The sequence below is a fragment of the Aphidius gifuensis genome, linkage group LG2, assembly GCF_014905175.1.
Source record: "Aphidius gifuensis isolate YNYX2018 linkage group LG2, ASM1490517v1, whole genome shotgun sequence".
NCBI lineage: Eukaryota > Metazoa > Arthropoda > Insecta > Hymenoptera > Braconidae > Aphidius > Aphidius gifuensis.
Genome location: NC_057789.1, coordinates 25141025 through 25163249, shown reverse-complemented (window position 1 = coordinate 25163249; position 22225 = coordinate 25141025). Strand labels below are relative to the sequence as shown.

At 22.7% G+C, this 22225-nt stretch overlaps 4 protein-coding genes across 7 annotated transcripts; 3 read left to right on the top strand and 1 right to left on the bottom strand.

Annotated features, from left to right (window-relative positions):
- Positions 1 to 658: 658 nt before the first annotated feature.
- Positions 659 to 8102, bottom strand: LOC122849785 (vesicle-associated membrane protein 2-like). Its single transcript, XM_044148605.1, has 6 exons — positions 7977 to 8102; positions 7567 to 7658; positions 6213 to 6418; positions 5932 to 6011; positions 5813 to 5864; positions 659 to 1708 (listed from the first exon to the last, which is right to left on the bottom strand). Coding segments are annotated over exons 2-6 (522 nt in total). The 5' UTR covers positions 7569 to 7658; positions 7977 to 8102; the 3' UTR covers positions 659 to 1526.
- An 85-nt stretch (positions 8103 to 8187) lies between these two features.
- On the top strand, positions 8188 to 11658 carry LOC122849789 (synaptobrevin-1-like). Of its 2 annotated transcripts, none has more exons than XM_044148610.1 (3): positions 8188 to 8400; positions 9601 to 9923; positions 10207 to 11658. In XM_044148610.1, the coding sequence occupies exons 2-3, from the start codon at positions 9605 to 9607 to the stop codon at positions 10251 to 10253; spliced, it is 366 nt and encodes a 121-aa protein (XP_044004545.1). In that variant the 5' UTR covers positions 8188 to 8400; positions 9601 to 9604; the 3' UTR covers positions 10254 to 11658. The 2 variants fall into 2 exon arrangements, with proteins under 2 accessions (XP_044004545.1, XP_044004544.1); XM_044148609.1 differs by lacking the exon at positions 8188 to 8400 and adding an exon at positions 9067 to 9220.
- LOC122849749 (chloride channel protein 2-like) lies at positions 11169 to 22222 on the top strand. Of its 3 annotated transcripts, XM_044148557.1 has the most exons (8): positions 16350 to 16529; positions 16619 to 16703; positions 18686 to 18971; positions 19042 to 19749; positions 19819 to 20172; positions 20243 to 20473; positions 20794 to 21017; positions 21076 to 22222. In XM_044148557.1, exons 1-8 carry the CDS (start codon positions 16381 to 16383, stop codon positions 22033 to 22035), a joined length of 2997 nt encoding a protein of 998 aa, XP_044004492.1. In that variant the 5' UTR covers positions 16350 to 16380; the 3' UTR covers positions 22036 to 22222. The 3 variants fall into 3 exon arrangements, with proteins under 3 accessions (XP_044004493.1, XP_044004490.1, XP_044004492.1); XM_044148555.1 differs by having other exon boundaries at positions 16239 to 16529; positions 19042 to 20172; XM_044148558.1 differs by lacking the exons at positions 16350 to 16529; positions 16619 to 16703 and adding an exon at positions 11169 to 11932 and having other exon boundaries at positions 19042 to 20172.
- LOC122849768 (uncharacterized oxidoreductase YjmC-like) lies at positions 13176 to 14991 on the top strand. The gene is given in 3 exon segments (XM_044148581.1): positions 13176 to 13508; positions 13721 to 14072; positions 14075 to 14991. Coding segments are annotated over 3 exon segments (1155 nt in total). The 5' UTR covers positions 13176 to 13190; the 3' UTR covers positions 14560 to 14991.
- Positions 22223 to 22225: the final 3 nt, after the last annotated feature.

Genomic DNA, 22225 nt, shown 5'->3' with positions numbered 1-22225 from the left:
ATTTTTGAGAGGTGAATTAAAAATAGAAAAAATTATTTTAAAAATATATATTTTTTTTTCTATTGTTAAAAAGAAGGATTGTAATTGGTTTTTTGGATATTTAATTGGTTGTTGTCTCTCCCCCTCTCTCGTATTTTTATTTGCTATTAATTCTTTTTTTTTTTCTCTGCTCTCAAATTTGCAATTTTTATAAAAATTCTCCTGAAAAAACGGACCGATAGATATTTCTCAAATTTTTAGGATAAATTGATACTGGATCCAACTATACTCAAAAAAAATTTCATCATGATCCAATGATTATTTATTGCTGAAAAAAAATAAATCGTATGTTTAATTATTTTTCTCCTGCTATCAAATTTTCAATTTTTATAAAAATTCTCCTGAAAAAACGGACCGATAGATATTTTTGAAATTTTTAGGATAAATAGATAAAAGATTCAACTACTCTCAAAAAAAATTTCATCATGATCCAATAATTATTTATTGCTGAAAAAAAATAAATCCTATGTTTAATTATTTTTCTCCGCGTCAAATTTTCAATTTTTATAAAATTTTCCTGAAAAAATAGATCCTCCAAATTTTTAAATAAATTTAAAAAGATAAAACAATTAAAAAAAATCATAATTAAATAATTATTTAAAACAAGACAATATGTATATTATTTTTTTAGTTAAGTATGAAGCTTTAATTACTTTACATTTTACATAAATTGAAAATTAAACAATTAAAATAAAATAATTAAATATTCAATTAAAAACAAGACAATAATATATTATTTTTTTAGTTAAGTATTTGAAAAAAGGAAAATTGAAAATTTAAAATTTTACTTTTTGTTAATTAAATACAATGTTAAAATGTACGAATAATTATTAATGATAATAAAACACATTTAATATTAACTTTTCAGATAATAAATAACTTTCGTATTTAATACTTTTCATCATTCAAAAAACTTTAAATTTTATCATTACGATAATATTTAAATTATTTATTTACAACACGAATTATCAATTGTTTTTTTTTTTTTTATTTTCATGATATTGTATGTTTAATTAGCACAGATTAGTAGAATGCTTATATATTATTATTACCATACATATTTATTTCTTTAAATAATTGTTTTTTATTTTATAATTTTTTAAAATTAATTTATAATTTTCTAACGGGCATTAAACAAGTGCATTGTTGACCGGGTACTGAGCACACAATATAATTATCTAATTTACATATGCATCATTTACATAATCATAATAATTATGATTTTTTTTTTAAATATAATTATTATATTTTTGTTTTTAAAATTGAACGAAAATTTAATTTTTAATTATTTTTATTAATTTGTAATAAATAAATCTTGTTGTTAATTTTTTTTTTTGTTTATTGTTGTTCTTTTTCCTTGGTTTTTGTTGCATTTATCATTATCTATTATTATTTTTTTTTTTATTTATTAAACAAGGCAAAAGATGATGATATTTTTTGTGTTTTTTTTATTGTTGAAAATTAAATTTTCATATTGTTTGTTTATTTTACATAACACTGCGTAAAATTCCTTGATTAATTGAGCCAACAAATGCTGCTGGTGCTGTTTGTTGAGCGCTACCAGCTGGTGCTGCTGCTGCTGGTGCTGGTTGTTGGGGTATCATCATTCCTTGTGGTGGACCATACATGTATGGTCCTTGAGGAGGTGGATTATCTGGCATAAATTTACCTGTAATAATTATTAAACAATTAATGAAAAATATTTTTTTAATTATTAGTATTAAAAAAACAATTAAATATGATTTAGAAATTTTCATTTTTCTGAATTTTATTTACAGAAAATAGATATATTATTTAATGGTTTATATAAATTAATTTAAAAAAAATAATTAGTTGAAAAAAAAACAGAATAAAAATGTAGTTTTAATTATTTAATTATTTTTTTGTTATGTGTCTGTCAAAATAATTAAACATTCAATGAAAAGAATAGTTTCTTTATTTTTTTATTTAATGTTTCTTTTTTTTTTTTTAATAAGAAGATGTAAATTGCAGCCATACAATTCTATAAAATAAAAATGCAAATTTTATTTACAGAACGAGATGAATTCGTTGAAATTTTAATATTGAATATATTAATTTTAAATATTCATTGCAGTGGTGTTAATAAAATATTGTGAAAAAATGGCTGTGAAAAAATTTATTGATTTATCATGCAAAAATAGTAAGAAATTTTAATAATTTTATTTAAAAATTTTAGCATGCTTTTAATCAAATTTCTTACCTTGATTTATAGCTAATTTTTAAAAATATTTTAATTGACCTAATCCAGCATCCATCATCAATCCAAATTATCAAATCAATTATTTTCCTGTTTTTTTTTTTTTTCAAAAACTCAATCCTCAAAAAACTCTAGACAATATATTTTTCTATTTTTTTTTTTCTTTTTTATTTATTATCATTGGTGTATGCGTGTGTGTGTATGTTTTTCTCTTTTTTTTTTTTTTTAATAATTACCATTAATAATTATTTATTAACATTGGTAATATATTTTATAACATCGGTAGATATTTTTTAAAATTATTCCTATTTATTTCAAGCAATTTTTTAAATTTCATTATTTATTTATTTTTAAAATTAAAATTAACTAAACAATTTATCCGCGATGTTCAATATGTTTGCGGTTAATTCATTAGACACAATTTAATCATAAATATTGATTAACATTTATCAAAGATTTTATATCAATATTATTTATCATTTCGTTTTTTTATACCTAAAACTAGGAACACGTTTAAAATTCATTCAATAAAATTTATTTACTTTTTTTTTTTATGAACGAGGAGATAATGTTATTTACATCACGAAAACGCGTGGATAGACTTTTTTTTAAATAATTTTTTCTATTTGAGTATTATGAAGACACACAGCGGGCGCAAAAAAAATTTTTTCTATTTTTTATTTTTTCAATTAATTTATCAACGCGAAATTCAATAAATTGATTTTAATTATTTAATTTATTTAACTCTTGATTATTCTATTTAAAAAATTATAATTAAAAAAAAAATGTGCGTTGTGGATATGTGTTTATTATAATGGCTTTAATAAAAATTTTGTTATTCAATTTTTTAAAAATAAAATGTCAATTGTTATTACGATTATTTACACATATTTTTTTTTTTTTTTTTTCAAGCTGTATTACTCATTATTTAAATAATTATTTCAGTTGTTTTTTTAACTAACAATTAACGGACAGATGTATTATAATTTATCAATAAAAAAAAAAAAATTGTTTAATTTTAATTTTTCCATTAAGAAGATGATTTTAAAGAATCACACTGATAAATTTTTGACGATAAAACGACAATTATTATTGTTAATTTAATTATTTCTTTTTAATTATTGTAAAATTTTATATTTTATTTTTTTAAATTTTTCTCATTTTCATATTATACCTCAAAAAATATTTTTTTTTTTATAATTTTAAACTATGATCATTGATCAGGCTTAATTTTAAATTAAACCCTTAATTTTTTTTTTAAATTTTTGTTAATAAATTTTGAAAAGAACAACTGACATATTCTTGACATAAAATTTATATAATTTTTTTTTTTAAAAAACATGACAGTCCTTTTAAAAATTGATTAAAAAATGTTATTTAATTTTCATCTGATTATTTTGAATCTATTTTATCAATCTGTTAAATTATTTGAATTTTTTATACACAATATATATATATTTTTTTACCCCAATTAATAAATTTTTTTATTGTTAAATATCATCTTGTTAATTTAATATTTTTTTTATTATTTTCATTTGGTAAATTATTGTTTTAACGAAATTTAGTTTGGCGGGTCCTGTCCACCGTTGAATTGTGCTGAAAATAATTAAATGAAATATATGTAATGATAATGTAATTTGTTTTTCAAATGTATATTTAATAAATATATACGTAATCAATGAAAAACAAATATTTTTATCATGCAAAAAATATATTTTAATTAATTTATACATGCTATGATTCAAACCAATCAAAAAACAAGTCAAATAAATAATTTAAAATACATTTTTTCATATTTTAAATTTGTATAATCTTAGCAATAATTTATTATTATAATTTTCGATAAAAATTAAGTGTTTTTTAATTATCTAAAGCTGTGTTTTTTAAAATTATTTATAAGTATTATTTTTAGTTTGATTTTATAATTAATATCATGCATTTATTAACACATTCAAGCAGTTCAATAATAATAATTTTAAGACCAATCACATGCAACTGGGTTAGCAGCAAACTAGACAAAAAATAGGTCACTCGATATGCGCAGAATTCATCTACGCATTACCCTGTAACATCCCTTAAATTAAAAAAAAAATTAAAAAAATAAAAAAAAAAAGGATAAAAATCACGTGAATTTAGTCAAATATTTTCATGCATAGAAAAAAAATTAAATGAAAACCGTCCCAGATTTGAATGAAAGTGTTTCTTTAATTTTATGAATTTAAAAAAAATTTATAAAAGTGTTAATTAATTTTTTTTATTATAAAAAAAATTAATCTCAATTATTCATTAAATAATATTCATGCTAATTATATATTTTTTGTTAATTTAAATTAATTATTTATATTTATTTTCTACGAAATAAAAAAAAAAAAAAAAAAAAGTAAAATTAATTTTTTTTTTCCTTTTTCATGACAATAATTATTGTGAAGATATTAAACTAGGTGCAGTGACGAATTCATCTTACCATTGTTCTTCTTGTTTATCATAAAACAATTGTGTAAATATTGTATAATATATTCTACTATTAAAATTTTAATTGATGACAAATTAATGAATAAAAAAAATGTTCCTTGATTGCCTGGGATCAGCTTCATAAATGAAATTACCTTTACACATTTAAAAAAAATAAACAAACAGACAGACACATAACAATTACATAATTTTACAGGTATACGATTATGTCAATTTTAAGAATTGATTTTGAATAGTTTATTTTATATACTGTCGACAAAAAAAAAAAATAAAAATACACCAGCAAACAGACAGTTATAGCAACCCCTAGATTTTTTATTTAGTATTAATTTTTTTTGTTAATTCAACGTAACATTTAATAGAAATTTAAGGACGACAGCGATAGATAGGCAAAGAAAAAAAATATAGACAATATATACATCCGGATTTTTAGGGTAAACACTTTCCTACGACAATAGCACAACGCAATAATTATCCCGTTATTGTTTATGTATGTTTAAAATGTTGTATTTTATTTTTAACTTTTAAAAATTATCTTTTTTTATTAACTAATGTATTTATGTTAATGTTTATTAATTTTTTAATGTAAGTGTTATTGTGTAGTAATTTTGAAAATACAATCAAACAACTTTTTTTAAAACTTTTTTTTTTCAAACGTTATTCTACCTGACTCACACGCACAAAAGTCTTCCATCTTTCAGTGCGTCTATATGAAGTTCCCTATAGATGAAAAAAATATTTTTTAAAAGTTAATAATAACTTTTTATATTTTTAATAGATTGTTTATTGTTAATAGCTATTTTTAATTATTATCAAGTGTTGTTGAGAAATTTATTTGTGGATTTTTTATTTTTACGATTTGGATTTCTATAGAAATTGATTTAATCGAAATTCATTTAATGAAATCGAAATTTATTTAATTAAATCGAAATTTATTTAATGGAACCTGAGTGTACATTTATGTACTAAATAATAACGATATTTTAAGTGTTAAATTTTATTTAAATAATGTTGATATTTTTTTAAGAAAAATAAACAAAATTCAGTTCTTTTTTTTTTGATAATAAAATTTTTTCTACTTACCAACAATGATGGCTAGTATGATAAGCGCAATGACACCCATAATAATCATCATCTGTAAATTAAAAGAGCCAATAAAATATTTAATTAACAATTAATTAAATATTTTTAAAAAAGTATACCTTTAAATTTTGCAGCCAAAATTTCCTTTTTAATTTTCCTGCTTGTTGTTCAAATTGTGATGCTCCTTGCTGAAGTGCATCTGTAATTAATAAATTTTTTAATTACACTAATTATTAAACTGTAATTTGTTTTACATTAAATTATTTTACTGATGTAAATTAAATTTTTAATTACTATTCTAAAACTTGTTCATTATTTAAATTTTAAATATAAAAATATTTTTTTTTTTTATTAATTTATTATTAATTAATTAAAATTATTTATTTATAAATATATTTACCAGCTCGATCATCAAGTTCCGATAATTTTTGATCACGTTCAAGTACTTTTTCGACATTAGTTTTCATAATGTCGACAACCTCATCAACTTGCGCCTGCGTCTGTTGCAATCTTTTTTGTGAAGCAATTTGTTGAGGTGTCCTAGGACCCCCAACAATACCATCACCAGCACCACCGGCATCTGGTGCTAAACCACCTTCAGAGGCCCTAATTAAAATCCAAAAAATTCATATATTATTATTTATTATAACAGCTTCTATTCAGCTACAAAAAGCGCACTAAAGAAAAATAACAAATAAAATTAATAAATTTGTTTATTTTCCCTTTTACAATGAAATAAATTAAAATTATGATAATAATTGTTTATGTATGGTTATTTTGTAATTATTATAAACAATTAAAGTATTATTTAAAATAAATAATTAATTGAAATTAACGAAGGTCAAACATGCATGGGGTGTCAATCACCAAAAGGTCAAACGTCATGTAACTCCAATAAAATTAAAAAACAAAATAAAAATAAATATTAACAATAATATTATTGTAGTAATTATTACTCTATTAATTTTGATGAAATATTTTTTATTTTTTTTTTGATTATTTATTATTTTTAATGTTGCGCAATGAAATAATCGAACTGAAATATTGATCAGGGTGGTTCGTAAAAGAAAAATGTTTCGAAAAAATAAATATACTTTTTTTTTTTTTTTGTTTAAAAGTTTGTCTATTTTTTTTTTTTTTTTGCTACTTTACATTGTCGTCACTTTTGGCAAAATCAATGACATTATTATTTCAAGCATCTTGAGGTATACCAGTCAATTATTTGCAATAAATTATTAAATTTGAAAAAAAAAAAATTCAAACTAAAAAAAAAACCTTCAATTTCATGATTTTTTTTTTGTTATATTTTTTTTTTTTTGTGGGAGTATTATTTCGTCATTCGTTTGAAAGTAGGTGCATCAATGAATCGATATACTGCGTCTTTGAATAACACCATTTCCCTCCATTGACAAAAATTAAAAAAAAAAAATGTAAAAATAAATTTAAAAACCACTAAAATTATCAAAATAATTTCAACTATTTTTGTTGATTTTTTTTATTTAAGGGATGGCAATGCGGAGGGTTGACTTAGAAGCCATTTTTTCTTTTTTTTTTTTTTCGTTTTTCATTCATCTACAAGGGTGCAACTTAAAGACCAGTCAAAAACTTTTTTTAGCTGAATGATTTTTTTTAAAAAAATACTAATTTAATGATTTTTTTTTGTTTGATAAAAACAAACACTTAGTTGTTAGTAATTTATATAAATTAAATAAATTTTTTAATTAGAAACAAGTATTATTAATTGGTGTACTTACATGTCGTTATGATGAATTAATTTTTAGTGATAATGGGGTTTTTTTTTGGCTCAGGATGCCTGATCCTTCCACCCTTATTTCGTGGATATTTTCTAAACAGAAATAATGAATCACTGACTGGATTGTCTCTCCTGGTTATTGATAAATTTTTTTATAACATTTAGCTTCGACAATTTTTAACAATCGCAAAATTTCGATGAATCGATTAATATTATTTTTTATTAAATTTTTTTTTTCTTATAAATAAATTACACTGAAAGAAATTCTTGGATATTTTATTATTTTTTTTTTTTAAATTGAAGATTATACTACTTGTTTATTATTTTTATAAATTAATTTTTAATAATTGATTTTAATGGATGATTTATTAAAGAAATTTAGAATTTTTTTTTTTATTTAAAATTTGTTACCAGAGGGATTGCTGAAGCTCGATGAATCGACTGTGAAAAAATAATTATTACACCCACCCAATCGACGTGTGTGATGGTCTAGTTTGCGCAGTTCACAGAGTTTGCGCAAAATAATCAGTCAATAACTTGAATTTTTCATCCCCTCTGGTGATATATACCCCTGGATTATGATAAAATACACCCCTCAAATACTTGCTTTTTCTCTCAGTACATTTTATATCTCTAGCACACTAAAAAATATCATTAGAATCATAAAATTTTAGCTATTATCTTAAAAAATAAATAAAATAATTAAATTATATTTTATTTAATTATTTAATTATTAATTAATAATAAACAAAAAAACGAAAATAAGCTTTTTTCGCTTTTTTTATTTTTAAATTTAATTATTTTTTCACTATTTTCAAAATGGAGTACAAAAAGGGTGAGTATTTTTTTTTTTTACATTTTCAAAGAAACTATTTAATTAGCTTTTATTTAAATTAAAAATTTCATTTGTTTATTAATTATTGTTTATTTATTTATCATTTAAAGAATTTATAAATTTTAAAAAATTATTTTTCTATTTTTTTAGAATTAAAATTGGCTAAAATGCAATTTAATTTAAACTAATAATTTTATATTTTTTTATAAACTTAATTGTTGTTATTTATTTAGTAATCAATATTGAGTATTAATTTTTTAAATATAATGTTAATTAAATAAAACATCTGTTGTACCAAAAATGAGTAAAATAAAATTCTTTAAATGAATGAAATTTATTCATAATTATTTAATTAAATTGAAAGAATCTATTGAAATTAACAACAATAATATTATTGTTAAAATTTGGAGTAAATAATTTAATGACAAAAATTTGCAATGATTTTGTTATTAAATATATTTAAAGACATATTTTATTGTCAATAAAATAAGCTGACTATTTTATCTTTACATTGATAAAAGTAAAAATGTTTCTATAGAAATAAAAATGACCTGATGACACATGATGGAAAAAATATAAAATAGCCAAGGTGTGAGTCAAGAAGTTGATAACAAACCTGAGACTTTATTTATTTTTTTTTTTTATTTATAAATTGCAATGACGTCATAATTTTGTTAGCCATTTTGAAAAAACTGTTGCACACACAAAACTTGCAAGACGTGTCAATTATTTTTTTTTCTTTTCATTATTATTTATTTGTGTTATTATTTTAAATAATAATCTTAATTTATTTAAATTATTTACTATAAAAATATATCATGTAAGTATTATTAAACAATGAAACAATATTTTTTTTTTTTATTATTAAAAAAGAAAAAGTAAAAAAAAAAAAAAGGCAAAATTTCGAATATAGAATTATCTACAAGTGTCAAAATCATGTGTTGAAAAATTGATAATTAAATATTTAATTATTGACAATAGTTAATTACAGATTACCATATAATTATTTAAATTTTTTTTTAAATTTTAATCATCATTTGTTGATGAAATTGTTGAAAAACTTTTAAAATTAATTTGAGGTTATGGGCGTGTACATTTGACGTTTATTTATATTTAAAAATAATACGACATTAATTTATTATTAAAAAAAAAAAAAACAAGATGATAATAATTGTTAATTTATTGTGTATTTAATTGCAGAATCATGGACGGTGGTGGATATTCAAGAGATGGTGATTTGGGTGGTCCAAGGACACCACAACAAGCAGTATCAACTAAAAAATTACAACAAACACAAGCACAAGTTGATGAAGTTGTTGGTATTATGAAAGTTAATGTTGAAAAAGTACTTGAAAGAGATCAAAAATTATCAGAACTAGATAATCGTGCTGATGCACTTCAACAAGGTGCTGCACAATTTGAACAACAAGCTGGTAAATTAAAGAGAAAAATGTGGTGGAAAAATCTTAAAATGATGATTATCATGGGCATCATTGGTTTAATCATACTCATCATACTTATCTGTAAGTTTGATATTTAATTATCATATTTTAAGGACAAACAAATTGTTGCACAACTTGTCAATTATTTATTATTATTATTTTTTCAACTTTATATAACATTTTTATTTATTTTTTTCAAGCAAATTTTATCGACTGGAAAAATTTCTTTTCTTGATAATTATTTTTCTAAAATATCCAATTATATTTTAATAATTTGTTAACATAAAAAAATGATTGTTCAGTTTGTTCAACAATTTAAACATTATTCAATTTTTATTTATTTATTTAATTTTAATTTCAACAGCTTCAATCTGGGGTGGCAGCAGTTCAGAATCATCTGGAAACAAGTAATTTTCTACAGCTAATAATTTGATGGATCCCAGGATTTCACATTAAAACGTGTACCATCATCTTGGGTAAAATAAAAAAATAAAAAAACTGTAATTAACATCACACCAATACTATTATAATTTCTTCCAAAAAAATCAGATCAATTCGCAATTAATTCTGTCAAACGCACAATTTTTAAATACAGTTTTTTTAAAGAACAAAATAAATTTTTTTATAACTTAAAGGTTGAAAAAGGATCAAAAATATTAATTTATTTATTTAAAAAATAGATAATATTAAAATATATGCACAATTTATATCCCAAAAATACAAAAATTTATTGTATTTTTAAATAATAATAATAATAATTTTATAAATTAATTAAAAGTGTTTTTTTTTTTTTTTTTTCGGGGAATAAAATGGGCTGCTTAATTTATAAAAATCTGCATGTAAATACGTATAGTTATTTTAATAAATAAAGAAAATATTTAAATTATTTGTCTAGTTGATATTTAAACGTGATAGATTAATTGCAACAAGTGAAAAGAAAACAATTGAGTAACAATTTAATCTTGAAAATAATAACAACAAAACAATGATAAATTATTTCTTTGTATTAAAATTGTCATTATCAGTATTGATTGTTCTCCCTCAATGAGGAAAATCTCAGCAGCTAGATGCTTGTAATTATTGCACATCATGAATTTATTCTCAGTAGATGTTTAAAGAAAAAGAAAAAAAAAATATATATGAATTATCAAGTGTGAAATTTGATGGTTGTTTGCAAATGTTGTATATTTTGTTTGCTTATATTTATGATATTATTGTAAATGAACAAATCACAGAGTGTAGTTTATACATTCATCGAACAGTCGAGTCACGACCGTCTCGTCGAACAGACGTCGTCACGCGTCTCGACGCCTCTGTGCGTCTTCGGAATAACTTAATAAACCAATTAAAATTAATTTTATATATCATCAATAAATATAGATAAAATTTGCAATTTTTAAAATTCAATATTTATAATTGTTTTACAAGAAAAAATTTAAAAAAAAACATTCAAGGAAAATAAGCAATCGGTACAAAGTTCAGATAACATTTTTTTTTTTTTTTTCTACACTTTATTATTATTTTATGATAAAATAATTAATTATTTTATAAACTAATATTTAAATTAATTAAAAAAAAAATATTTTTTAAATAAATAAGAGGTGTATTATTATTTTTTATTTAACATTGATATTAAAATCAAGTTTTTTTCTTTTTTAAATTTTTTGTTGAGAAAAAAAAAGCGATGATTGTTGATATGTATTTTTAAATTAAAGTGAATAATTTGATGGATTGTAAATCATCACGAAAAACTCATTCAAGGTTTGGATAAGAGAAAAAAAAAAAAAAACCGGTAAAAAAAATAATAATAAATAAATAAAAAAAAAAAAGTTGGCACAAGAACCCGATAAGAATTTTGTAATTCAGTCAGATGACTGTTTCGTGAATGTGAAATTGGTGTCACAAATATAATAATTTTCCTGTTTATAAATAAATTATGAATATTTAAAAAAATATATTTAAAAAAGTTACAGTTATATTTTTTTAAAACTAAAATATAATATTTAAAAATGAAGTTATCAAAAATGGAAGGTAAAGAACTTTCGCTTGATGATCCACAAGCTTATGGATTAGGCTATCAAAACACACTGGTAAGTATCAATAAAATAATAATTAATTATCATCAAAGCAAAATCAATAAAAAGAAAAATTAAATTACTAAAAATATTAACTAAAATACTAATTTAACAATACCAATTTGAATTATATAAAAAAAAATATTCAATAAAACTCGTGACTTGAAAATTAAAATCAAGTTTTTTTTTTCTTAAAAAAAATCATTGCACAATTTTACATATCAACATATGCATAATTATCAAGCTGAAATCAACAGGTGTTGATTAATCATAAAAAAAAAATAAAATGCAAAAATTTATTCATGATTTACTTTGGTTCTTATCAAAGTGTCTCGACTTGAAAATAAAATTTAAAGACAATTATTTGAAAAAAAAAAAAAAATTACAAGTTTATCTTGTTAATATAAATTTTTAAAATAAATATTACAAGTATACAAATTGATTATACATATAAAAAAATATATAACACTTATATCTACTCATTTTTTTTATTTTATATATGCACTTTTAAAATGACGTCATTTTTTTTTTATCATGTGTTAGCAATACGTGTGTATTTCAAAACAATTTACACATTGTGATTTTATTAAATCTGTCTCTTTAACTATCACTCATAATTAAATAAAAATATAAATAAATAATAACAATTTATAATACTATTTTCTATAATGTAATATAATTTAATAATTATTTTTATTATTTTGCAATGAAAATTTATGTGAATAATTTTTTTTACAAATAGTAATAAAATTCTTGGGCTATTTTTTCGATAGAAAATATATTTCGATTGATTGTTTAATTAATTAAACAACAATAACAATTATTTAAAATTCGCGGTTATTTAATGTGTAACACACAGTGTTGCCTCGTGTGTTTTTCAATGATAATTTCAAATTGTAATGTAAAAAAAGAGGCCAGTCAAAGCGGATCAAACTTTGACTTGCTTTGACTCGAACAAGTGGCTCCAACAAATTACGATAGACTTTTTCTACATTTACACAAAATTTTTCTATTATAATCAAAATAGAAAAATAGTGTCACACACACACATCAACACAAAAAAATTGTGTGCTAGTTATTTTGTGTTTTTAATTTTCTATTTAATTATAAAATATATTTTTATAAAAAAAGTTTAAAAACTGGTGTTACATAATTTATTGATTATAAATTTTATCATTAATTAATTTATAAATAAATAGATAAAATTAATCAAATAAAAAAATATATATTATTGTTTATAAATTTATCAGATAAAAAATTTTATACATCAAATATGTTTTTAATTAAAAATAAAAACAGTATTTTACTTGCAACAAGTGGAGCAAGATCAAATATTTTAAATATGTCAACAAATTTTGTTGCTAAATCTATGATTGTTAAAAAAGAAGAAGTTGTTAGATTCATCAAAGATTGTATGATAAAAGCTGGTGCAAATAATGATGATTCAATAATTGTTGCTGATCATTTAATGACTGCTGATTATCGTGGACATTTTAGTCATGGAATGAATAGAGTACCAATGTATGTTACAGATATACAAAAAAAATTAACAGATCCAATTGCTAGACCGCAAATCATCAATGACTATCAGGTCTTGTATAATTTATTAACATTTATTTTATTTTAAACAATTGCATGATTGTATGATGATTAAATTTATCATCAGTAAACAAAAAAAAAAAAAATAAAAAAAACCTTGATGTAATTATCATTTTAGAAAAAAATATTTGTACTGATAAGAATCATAAATTAAAAATAATAAACTTGATTAAAAAATGATGATAATGTTTTTTAATTAAACAGGCAATTGCATTGGTTGATGGACAAAATGGTTTAGGTCAAGTTATTGGTAAATACTCAATGGAATTGGCAATTGATAAAGCTAACAAATTTGGCATTGGAATGGTATCAACACGTGGATCAAATCATTATGGTATATGTGGTTATTACACATTAATGGCAGCAAATGAGGGTCTAATTGGTTTTAGCTGTACAAACACAAGCCCACTTCAAGTACCAACAAGAAGTTGTGAATCAGCACTTGGTACAAATCCATTATCAATTGCAATGAAAAGTAATAATGATGAATTTGTATTGGACATGGCAACAACAGCTGTTGCATTAGGAAAAATTGAAATAGCATCAAGAAAGAATGAAAAATACCAGATGGTTGGGCATTTGATAAAATTGGTAACATGACAAATGATGCAAATGAAGCATTAGAAAGTGCTAGATTATTACCACTTGGTGGTATTGAAAATAATTCTGGTTACAAAGGTTATGGTCTTGCGGTTATGGTTGAAATTTTATGTGGTATAATTAGTGGTAGTAAATTTGGACCAAATATACGTAATTGGAAAACTTCAGATGGTATTGCTGATCTTGGTCATTGTTTTATTGCAATAAATCCAAATGTATTTTGTCCAGGTTCACATGATAGAATGAATAAACTTCTAGATCAACTTCGAGGTATGCCAACAAATTCAAATGAACGTGTTATGGTTGCTGGTGATCCAGAAAACGCATCAATTAAACATGTTGATCAAGTTGGAGGTATTACATATCATGAAAATCAAATTAAAGCTTGTAATGAATTGGCTGAGACACTTGGTGTCATGAAACTTCAATTGAATCAAATTTAAATTTATTATTTTACTATCTAATTTGTTTTTTTTTTTTTTTTTTGTAATTTAACAATTGAATGAACAATAAATTATTGATCAATTAAAAATATATTTTCCAATTGATTAGCTTGATATGATTGATAGATTTTAACACGTCAATGATTATTTTTTATTGATGATGATGATGATTTTGTGGTAATTAAAAATGCAGCAATAAATTTTACGCAATGTATTTTGTTAGCCTTGATTTTATCTTTTTTCATTTATGATCTTATTATTTTTTAATCTCAAAGAGAAATATTTAAATAATAATTTTAAGGATTTCATTTTTTTTTGTTTGGTCATTGATAATGTAATGGTAAACAAGTGGGTGATAGAGGGTGGATGACATTTAGCCTTGTAAATACATGACAAACAAACTGGTCAAAGAGTTATCATCATTTAGCCTTCGGAACTTTCCCTCTTTTTTTTTAAATTTATTTTTATAATTTTAATTTGCAGCTAGATAAATAAATAATAAATAAAAATTATTATATTTATTATTTATTTATATATTTTATCAAGCAGTAAAATTTTATTTTATTTTATTTTATTTGTAAAATAAAATTTACTCTTTGATGGGTTTAAATTTAATTTATGTATATAATTTGTATCAATGGGGGTCAGAGAACTCGATTTATTTAAAGGAAAAATTAAATATAATTTAAATTAATTTTTATATATTTTATTGGATAATGCTATTATAAATTAAAACAAATATTGATATTTTTTGTTGAATTTAATTTACGTTATATTTACTGCACCATGATTTATTTATTTATTCTAGTCGGTAAAATATTCCAAGCGGCAAATCTTTTGAAAAATATTAAAAAATATAAATTAAAAAATTTCTACCAAGATGGAATCGAAACGAAAAATTATTAAAAGCTCAGTAGAAATTTTAATTACGAGCTGATATTACCAGCAAGTTGTAAAATGATTTGTTTAAATTTTAATGGACATCATGATGACCATGTCGATGATGATGATGATGTTGATGAGGTAGGTGATGGAAAAAACAAGTAGCAATATATTTAAGATAAAGACAAATAAATAATTCATGTGTGAAAATAAAATAAAAAAAGAAGAGACGTGTCAAGTGGTCGAGGAGGTCATTTTGACCAATATGATAACTTGATAACTAAACTCGTGACTTTGAAGTGAGCTTCCTATTCTGTATGTGACTGATGTTTTTTGTTCATTTTATATTATACAAACTACACTGTCTCCAAAAGGAAGTAACCCATTATATCACAAACATTACTGTCTCAATGAAACCTACACATTAATCAACTAAATAAATATTTATTTTAACAAATTAAATAATATAAAATATCCATCATACTTAATAATAAATATATATTATTAAAATATAAATAAATATTTAATTGACAATAATCATTATAGAATTAATTTATCAGGAAGTAAATATTTTTTTTCAAATCGAAATAATGTTTGGATTTTTTTTTTTGATTAAATTATGATATGGAGATAAAAAAAATTGATGAAATGTTTTATCGAAATATTTATTATTATGCAGTTAAATATTGTCAATTTATGAATTAAATATTGTCGCTACTTGATGTTTAACTTGTTATGGAGTAACAACGATGTCACTTGATAATTTATAAATTCAAGTTGACTTTAGTAGCACGGGCTCAGTATTGTGTGATTCACTTATGACATACCATTCAACAATATTGTGTTATTTAAATTACTACTTGAAATTTTGCCTTAAATATATTTAGCAAGTTTTTTACGATTTGTGATTAAAAATACAAATAAATTTCATATTAAAAAATGTCAGGTAATCAAGTAGGAAAAAAAGAACATCATCATTATCTTCAAAATTATCCAGAAGGTAGTGAAGAGGATGTTGATAAAGAATGGGAAAATTTTACAAAACTAATGTCTAGTTTTAAAAAAAAATCTGGAAATCGTCAACGGAGGTATAGAAAAATAAAAAAACCAATAAATCCAAAAAGTTATTTTAAAAATAATTAAGTAATTTTTTTCCTTTTTTTTAAAAACTTATTAGACCTTCGCAAGTTTTTTATCCTTGTCCACCACCAAGGGATGATGAGCAACCGGAATTTGATCCTTTTGACTACATAAATACAATCGTAAGAAAATAACGATTCGAAATTGCATGAATGCTTATTTAAAATAAATAACATTACAAAATACAACAATGCCAGACAAAAATTATATATAATATGTCTAAGTTTATTATACTATTTGTCATAATGCCAAAAATTATTTTTCGCTGTTATTTTTATTTTATAATACTGCATGATTTAATCACGAAAAAAAAAAACAAATAACTTGTTTTTTTATTTTAATAATGTATAATAATTGATAGAAAAATCCCGGTAATTATAATGAAAAAAAAATTAAATAAATCTATTTGAAAAAAAAAAAAGAGATCATAGAAGCGCGTGGGTTTGGAGACCTTGACTATAACACGACAAGCTTATCCACCGGATAATACAAGTGAATGGCTTTATGATGACCTTGAAAATATTATACACTGATGCATCAAACAATTGTCATTTAAAACAAAAAAAAAAAATCAAATATATATATTTATTTTTCAAAGCAGAAACTAATTCAAATTTTTTTATTATTCATTTTAATTTTTTTCTATTATTATTTTGTCTGATAGAAAATAATTGTTGTATTAATTAGAATAAATAATAGACCATTGTTTCATGTAAATGACGAATAAATTTACAAGAAAAATCATCTCGTTTGAAATATTTTAGAAATATGAATAAAAAAAAAAATTAAACAAAAAAATAAATTACTTACTGGTAATTTAAATATTATATAAGAAATTATTGTTATTTTTTTTTGTTGTATGTAATAAGCATTTTCAGGTGGAATTTAAAATAGTTAATTATGGTTTTTTTAAATAAATTGGATTAGAGGCTTATTGCCCAGTGGGACGTGGTCATTATTGACGTCAATTCCCCGATGTTTAAATTCACTGGCAAATGGCAATGACCACCATTCGTTATTTAATTTAATTTGTCATAATTAATGAATAAAAATTTATTAAAACAATAGAAAAAAAATACAATTAATTTTGAGTATTTAAAATTTAATTGTATCATGAATTTCTTTATAATGATTTTTAAAAAGATTAATGATAAATTGAATATTAATTAAATGAAAATATAATTTATAAATGAACCTATTTATATTTTCGGTTGGCTAGACTAGCAATACGCAGATAACAAGGACTGATTCGTTGCCAAAAAGCCAACAAATCTAATTTACATTTTTTTTTTTTTACACAGTCAATTGTTGTTGTTCATCACAATGTATTGATGGCTTTAATTACTTAGCCATCAATTGTCGCGATCATTCAAAAAATAATTTTTAATCATTTAAAAAAATATATTTATTAATGTTTTTATTACGATAATAAATTTAGTGTTAATTTATGTGATTTATAGCTTAAAATTGTCATCAAATTATTATGAAAAATAATAAAAAAAAAATATTACAATTGAAATAAATATATAAAAAAAAATTGAATAGCTTGTATCTAAAAATAATAATTTAATATTATACGTGTCTTTGCCAAAATTTTACAATAAAATTTATAAAGTGGTTTACAAATAAAAACTAAATAATCATCAGTTGTTTGACAATGCTCACTTGTGATTGTTCATTATAAAAAAAAAAAAAAGTATTTCATAAATAAAATGCTTGATAAATATTGTTACAATAAATTAAGTGTTTCGATTGAAAAATATAAGCTTATTACAAATGCTAAATTAATAATATTATATTTTATTTTTATTTCGAATTGATTCATATGCCAGCTACCTTGTTGAATAGAAATTATTTCGTCTGTAATGATGAATATCTTGTAAGTGAAATATTTAAAAAAGAAAAATTTTTTTTAACCCTTTTGCATGTATTTCTCAAAAAAAGAAATAAAGAATAATTTTTTTTTTAGTTTTAAAAATAAACTAAAAATTTAGTGAGTTTGCTTTGATGATGATTATTAAAATTTTCTCTTTGATATATATATTTTTTGTTATTAAAAATAATTTAAAGAAAATATTATTTTAATGTATTTATTTTTTGCCAGATGTATGGTCGTTATACAAAAGACCTTGGTGAATTTGCTAAAGAAGAAGCACGTAGATTACGATCAAGTGAAAAAACACGAAGAAAACTTGATAAATTACGAGCTGAAGAGTTGAGAAAATCACGTAGAGGACCATTATGTAGAAAAATTGTTGGTCTTGTTGCTTTTACATGGAAACATACTGGTGCAAGACTCGGTGAAGATTGGGTTTTTTTAGCATTACTTGGTGTTATTATGGCACTTTTAAGTTACGCTATGGATCGTGGAATTTCAATGTGTAATAATGGTAAAATATAAATGAATTACTTGCTAATATTTATCAATGAAAATGTGATATTTAAATATTTTATTTTCAGCACGTATATGGCTGTATCAAGACTTGACATCACATCCAGCTTTGCAATATTTAGCATGGGTATCATTACCAGTTATTTTAATATTATTTAGTGCTGGTTTTGTTCATATTGTTGCACCACAAAGTATTGGTTCTGGTATACCAGAAATGAAAACAATATTACGTGGTGTTGCATTAAAAGAATATTTAACATTTCGTACACTTGTTGCTAAAATAATTGGTTTAACAGCAACATTAGGATCTGGTTTACCACTTGGTAAAGAAGGTCCATTTGTACATATTGCAAGTATTGTTGCAACATTATTATCAAAACTTGTAACATCATTTCAAGGAATATATGAAAATGAATCACGTAATTGTGAAATGTTAGCTGCTGCTGCTGCTGTTGGTGTTGCATCATGTTTTGCAGCACCAATTGGTGGTGTATTATTTAGTATTGAAGTTACAACTGTTTATTTTGCTGTTAGAAATTATTGGCGTGGTTTTTTTACAGCAGTATGTGGTGCAACAATGTTTCGTTTATTAGCAATATGGTTTCAACGTGAAGAAACAATAACAGCAATGTTTGCTACAAATTTTACAATGGATTTTCCATTTGATCCACAAGAGCTATTTGTATTTGCTCTAATTGGTGTTGGTAGTGGTCTTGGTGGTGCATTTTATGTATGGTTACATCGTCAATATGTTATATTTATGAGAAAAAATAAAAGTATGAATGCATTTTTACAAAAAAATAGATTTTTATATCCTGGTATTGTATCATTAATTGTTGCATCAGTATCATTTCCAATGGGACTTGGACAATTTATGGCTGGTGAATTAAATACACATGATCAAGTTTATGGTTTATTTACAAATTTTACATGGACAAAAGAACATCTTAATGCTGAAGAAATTAATATTGTTAAACATTGGTCAACACCATATAATGATGTATTTATTGGTTTATTTGGTTATGTATTATTTACATTTATATTTTCAATAATAAGCTCAACTGTTCCAGTACCATCTGGTATATTTATACCAGTATTTAAAATTGGTGCTGCACTTGGTAGAGCTGTTGGTGAATCAATGGCATTATCATTTCCAAATGGTGTTAGATATGGTGGTGTTATAACACCAATTACACCTGGCAAGTTGATGATATTTAATGATTCAATTGATGATTTATTTAATTGATTAATTTGTTTTGTTTATTTAAGGTGGATATGCAACTGTTGGAGCTGCTGCATTTTCAGCTGGTGTAACACATACAATCTCAGTCAGTGTTATTATATTCGAAATGACTGGACAAATAACACATATTGTACCAATTATGATTGCTGTTTTAATTAGCAATGCCATTGCAGCTCTCCTACAACCAAGTATATATGATAGTATTATTCTCATCAAAAAATTACCATATCTTCCTGATCTTTTACCATCAAGTTCTGGTAAGTTTATCAACAAATTTTTTCAATATAAAACCTGGTAGAAATATATTTCTCCAATTTTTCTTCCAACTTTTCTCCAACCATGGGTCATTTTCGTAAAAAGGTGGAGAAAGTTGGAAAAAAGGCGGAGAAATTTGGAAAAAGTTGGAGAAATATTTCTACCAGGAAATCTATGCACATTTTCATACAAAACTATAACATCATTTTTATTTAAAAAAAAAAACATGCTAACAAATTATTATTGGATAAAAAAAGGGTAAGATTTGTAATAATAAAATTGTAATGAATATGATACTGATGGTGCTTTTTTTTCTTTGAAGGAATGTACAATATTTATGTGGAAGATTTTATGGTACGTGATGTCAGATATATTTGGCATGGAATATCATATCAAAAATTGAAAGACATATTAAAAGAAAATAGAAAACTTCGTGGTTTTCCATTAGTTGATAATCCCGACTCTATGATTCTTCTTGGTTCAATACAACGTTTGGAATTGATAAAATTAATTGAAAAACATATTGGTCGTGAACGAAGATTACAGGTAATAATTTAAATAACAATAAATTAATATAAATAAATTAAAATATATTTTGTAAAAGGTTGCACAAAAACTACAAAAAGAAGCTGAAGAACGTGCACGTGAAGAAATGGAACGTGCTCTACTTGAACAAGAACGTTCAAGACGTCCATCAAGATTTGAAGTAATACCAGCACCAGATATACTAAAAATGCAACGACAAAGTGTTAATGATTTATCATCAATATCACAAAATGGTGATCATCATACATACCACTCACCAATATTTGGTTCACAGCCAAAAAAATCAATATTAAAAAAGACAAATTCATTTACATTAAAAGGTTTTAGTCCATTATCAAGTCCAGCAGTAACACCATATACAACAGTTACTGGTGCTGAGAGTAGAATACGTTTAGCATTTGAAGCAATATTTCGTAAATCAGCAACACTACAAGATGTTGATCCAGATCCAGAAGTTGGTACATCAATTAATGATAATAATTGTAATAATATAACATCATCATCACAAATAATACAACCAATGTTAATGACACCAAGTCCAGCAACATCAAAAAAAGTACAATTACCACGTGAAAGAGTTATTGATATGTCTGCTGAAGATCAAAAACATTGGGAAGAAAGTGAAATGTCTAAAGAAGTTGATTTTTCAAGATGTCATATTGATCCAGCACCATTTCAACTTGTTGAAAGAACATCATTATTAAAAGTACATAGTTTATTTAGTATGGTTGGTGTTAATCATGCATATGTTACAGCAATTGGACGTTTAGTTGGTGTTGTTGCACTTAAAGAACTTAGAAAATCAATTGAAGATGCTAATTCTGGTATATTACCAATTCATAATGATGCATTTTCAAATAATTCTGTTGCAAATATTGTTAAAAATGAAGCTGGTGATTATGAAGCTAAAATTGCTCTACAAAAAATTAATTCAATTGATCAAGCTGGTGGTGATGATGACGATGATGATGATGATGATGATAATCATGATAATAATACCAAGGCTGAAACTGTCTAACAACTATTTATCATATTTTTTTTTCTTTTTTTTTGTTGTTGTTTAATTAATTAATATACATTATTTTTTTTTTTTTTCTTTTCAAATTGTGATAGTCACGTCTATGATGACGTGACCTGATGTGCAAATACCACCAGAAGATGTATGCTTATTTTATTTTTCAAAAATAATCATTAACGGCTGGCCGTTA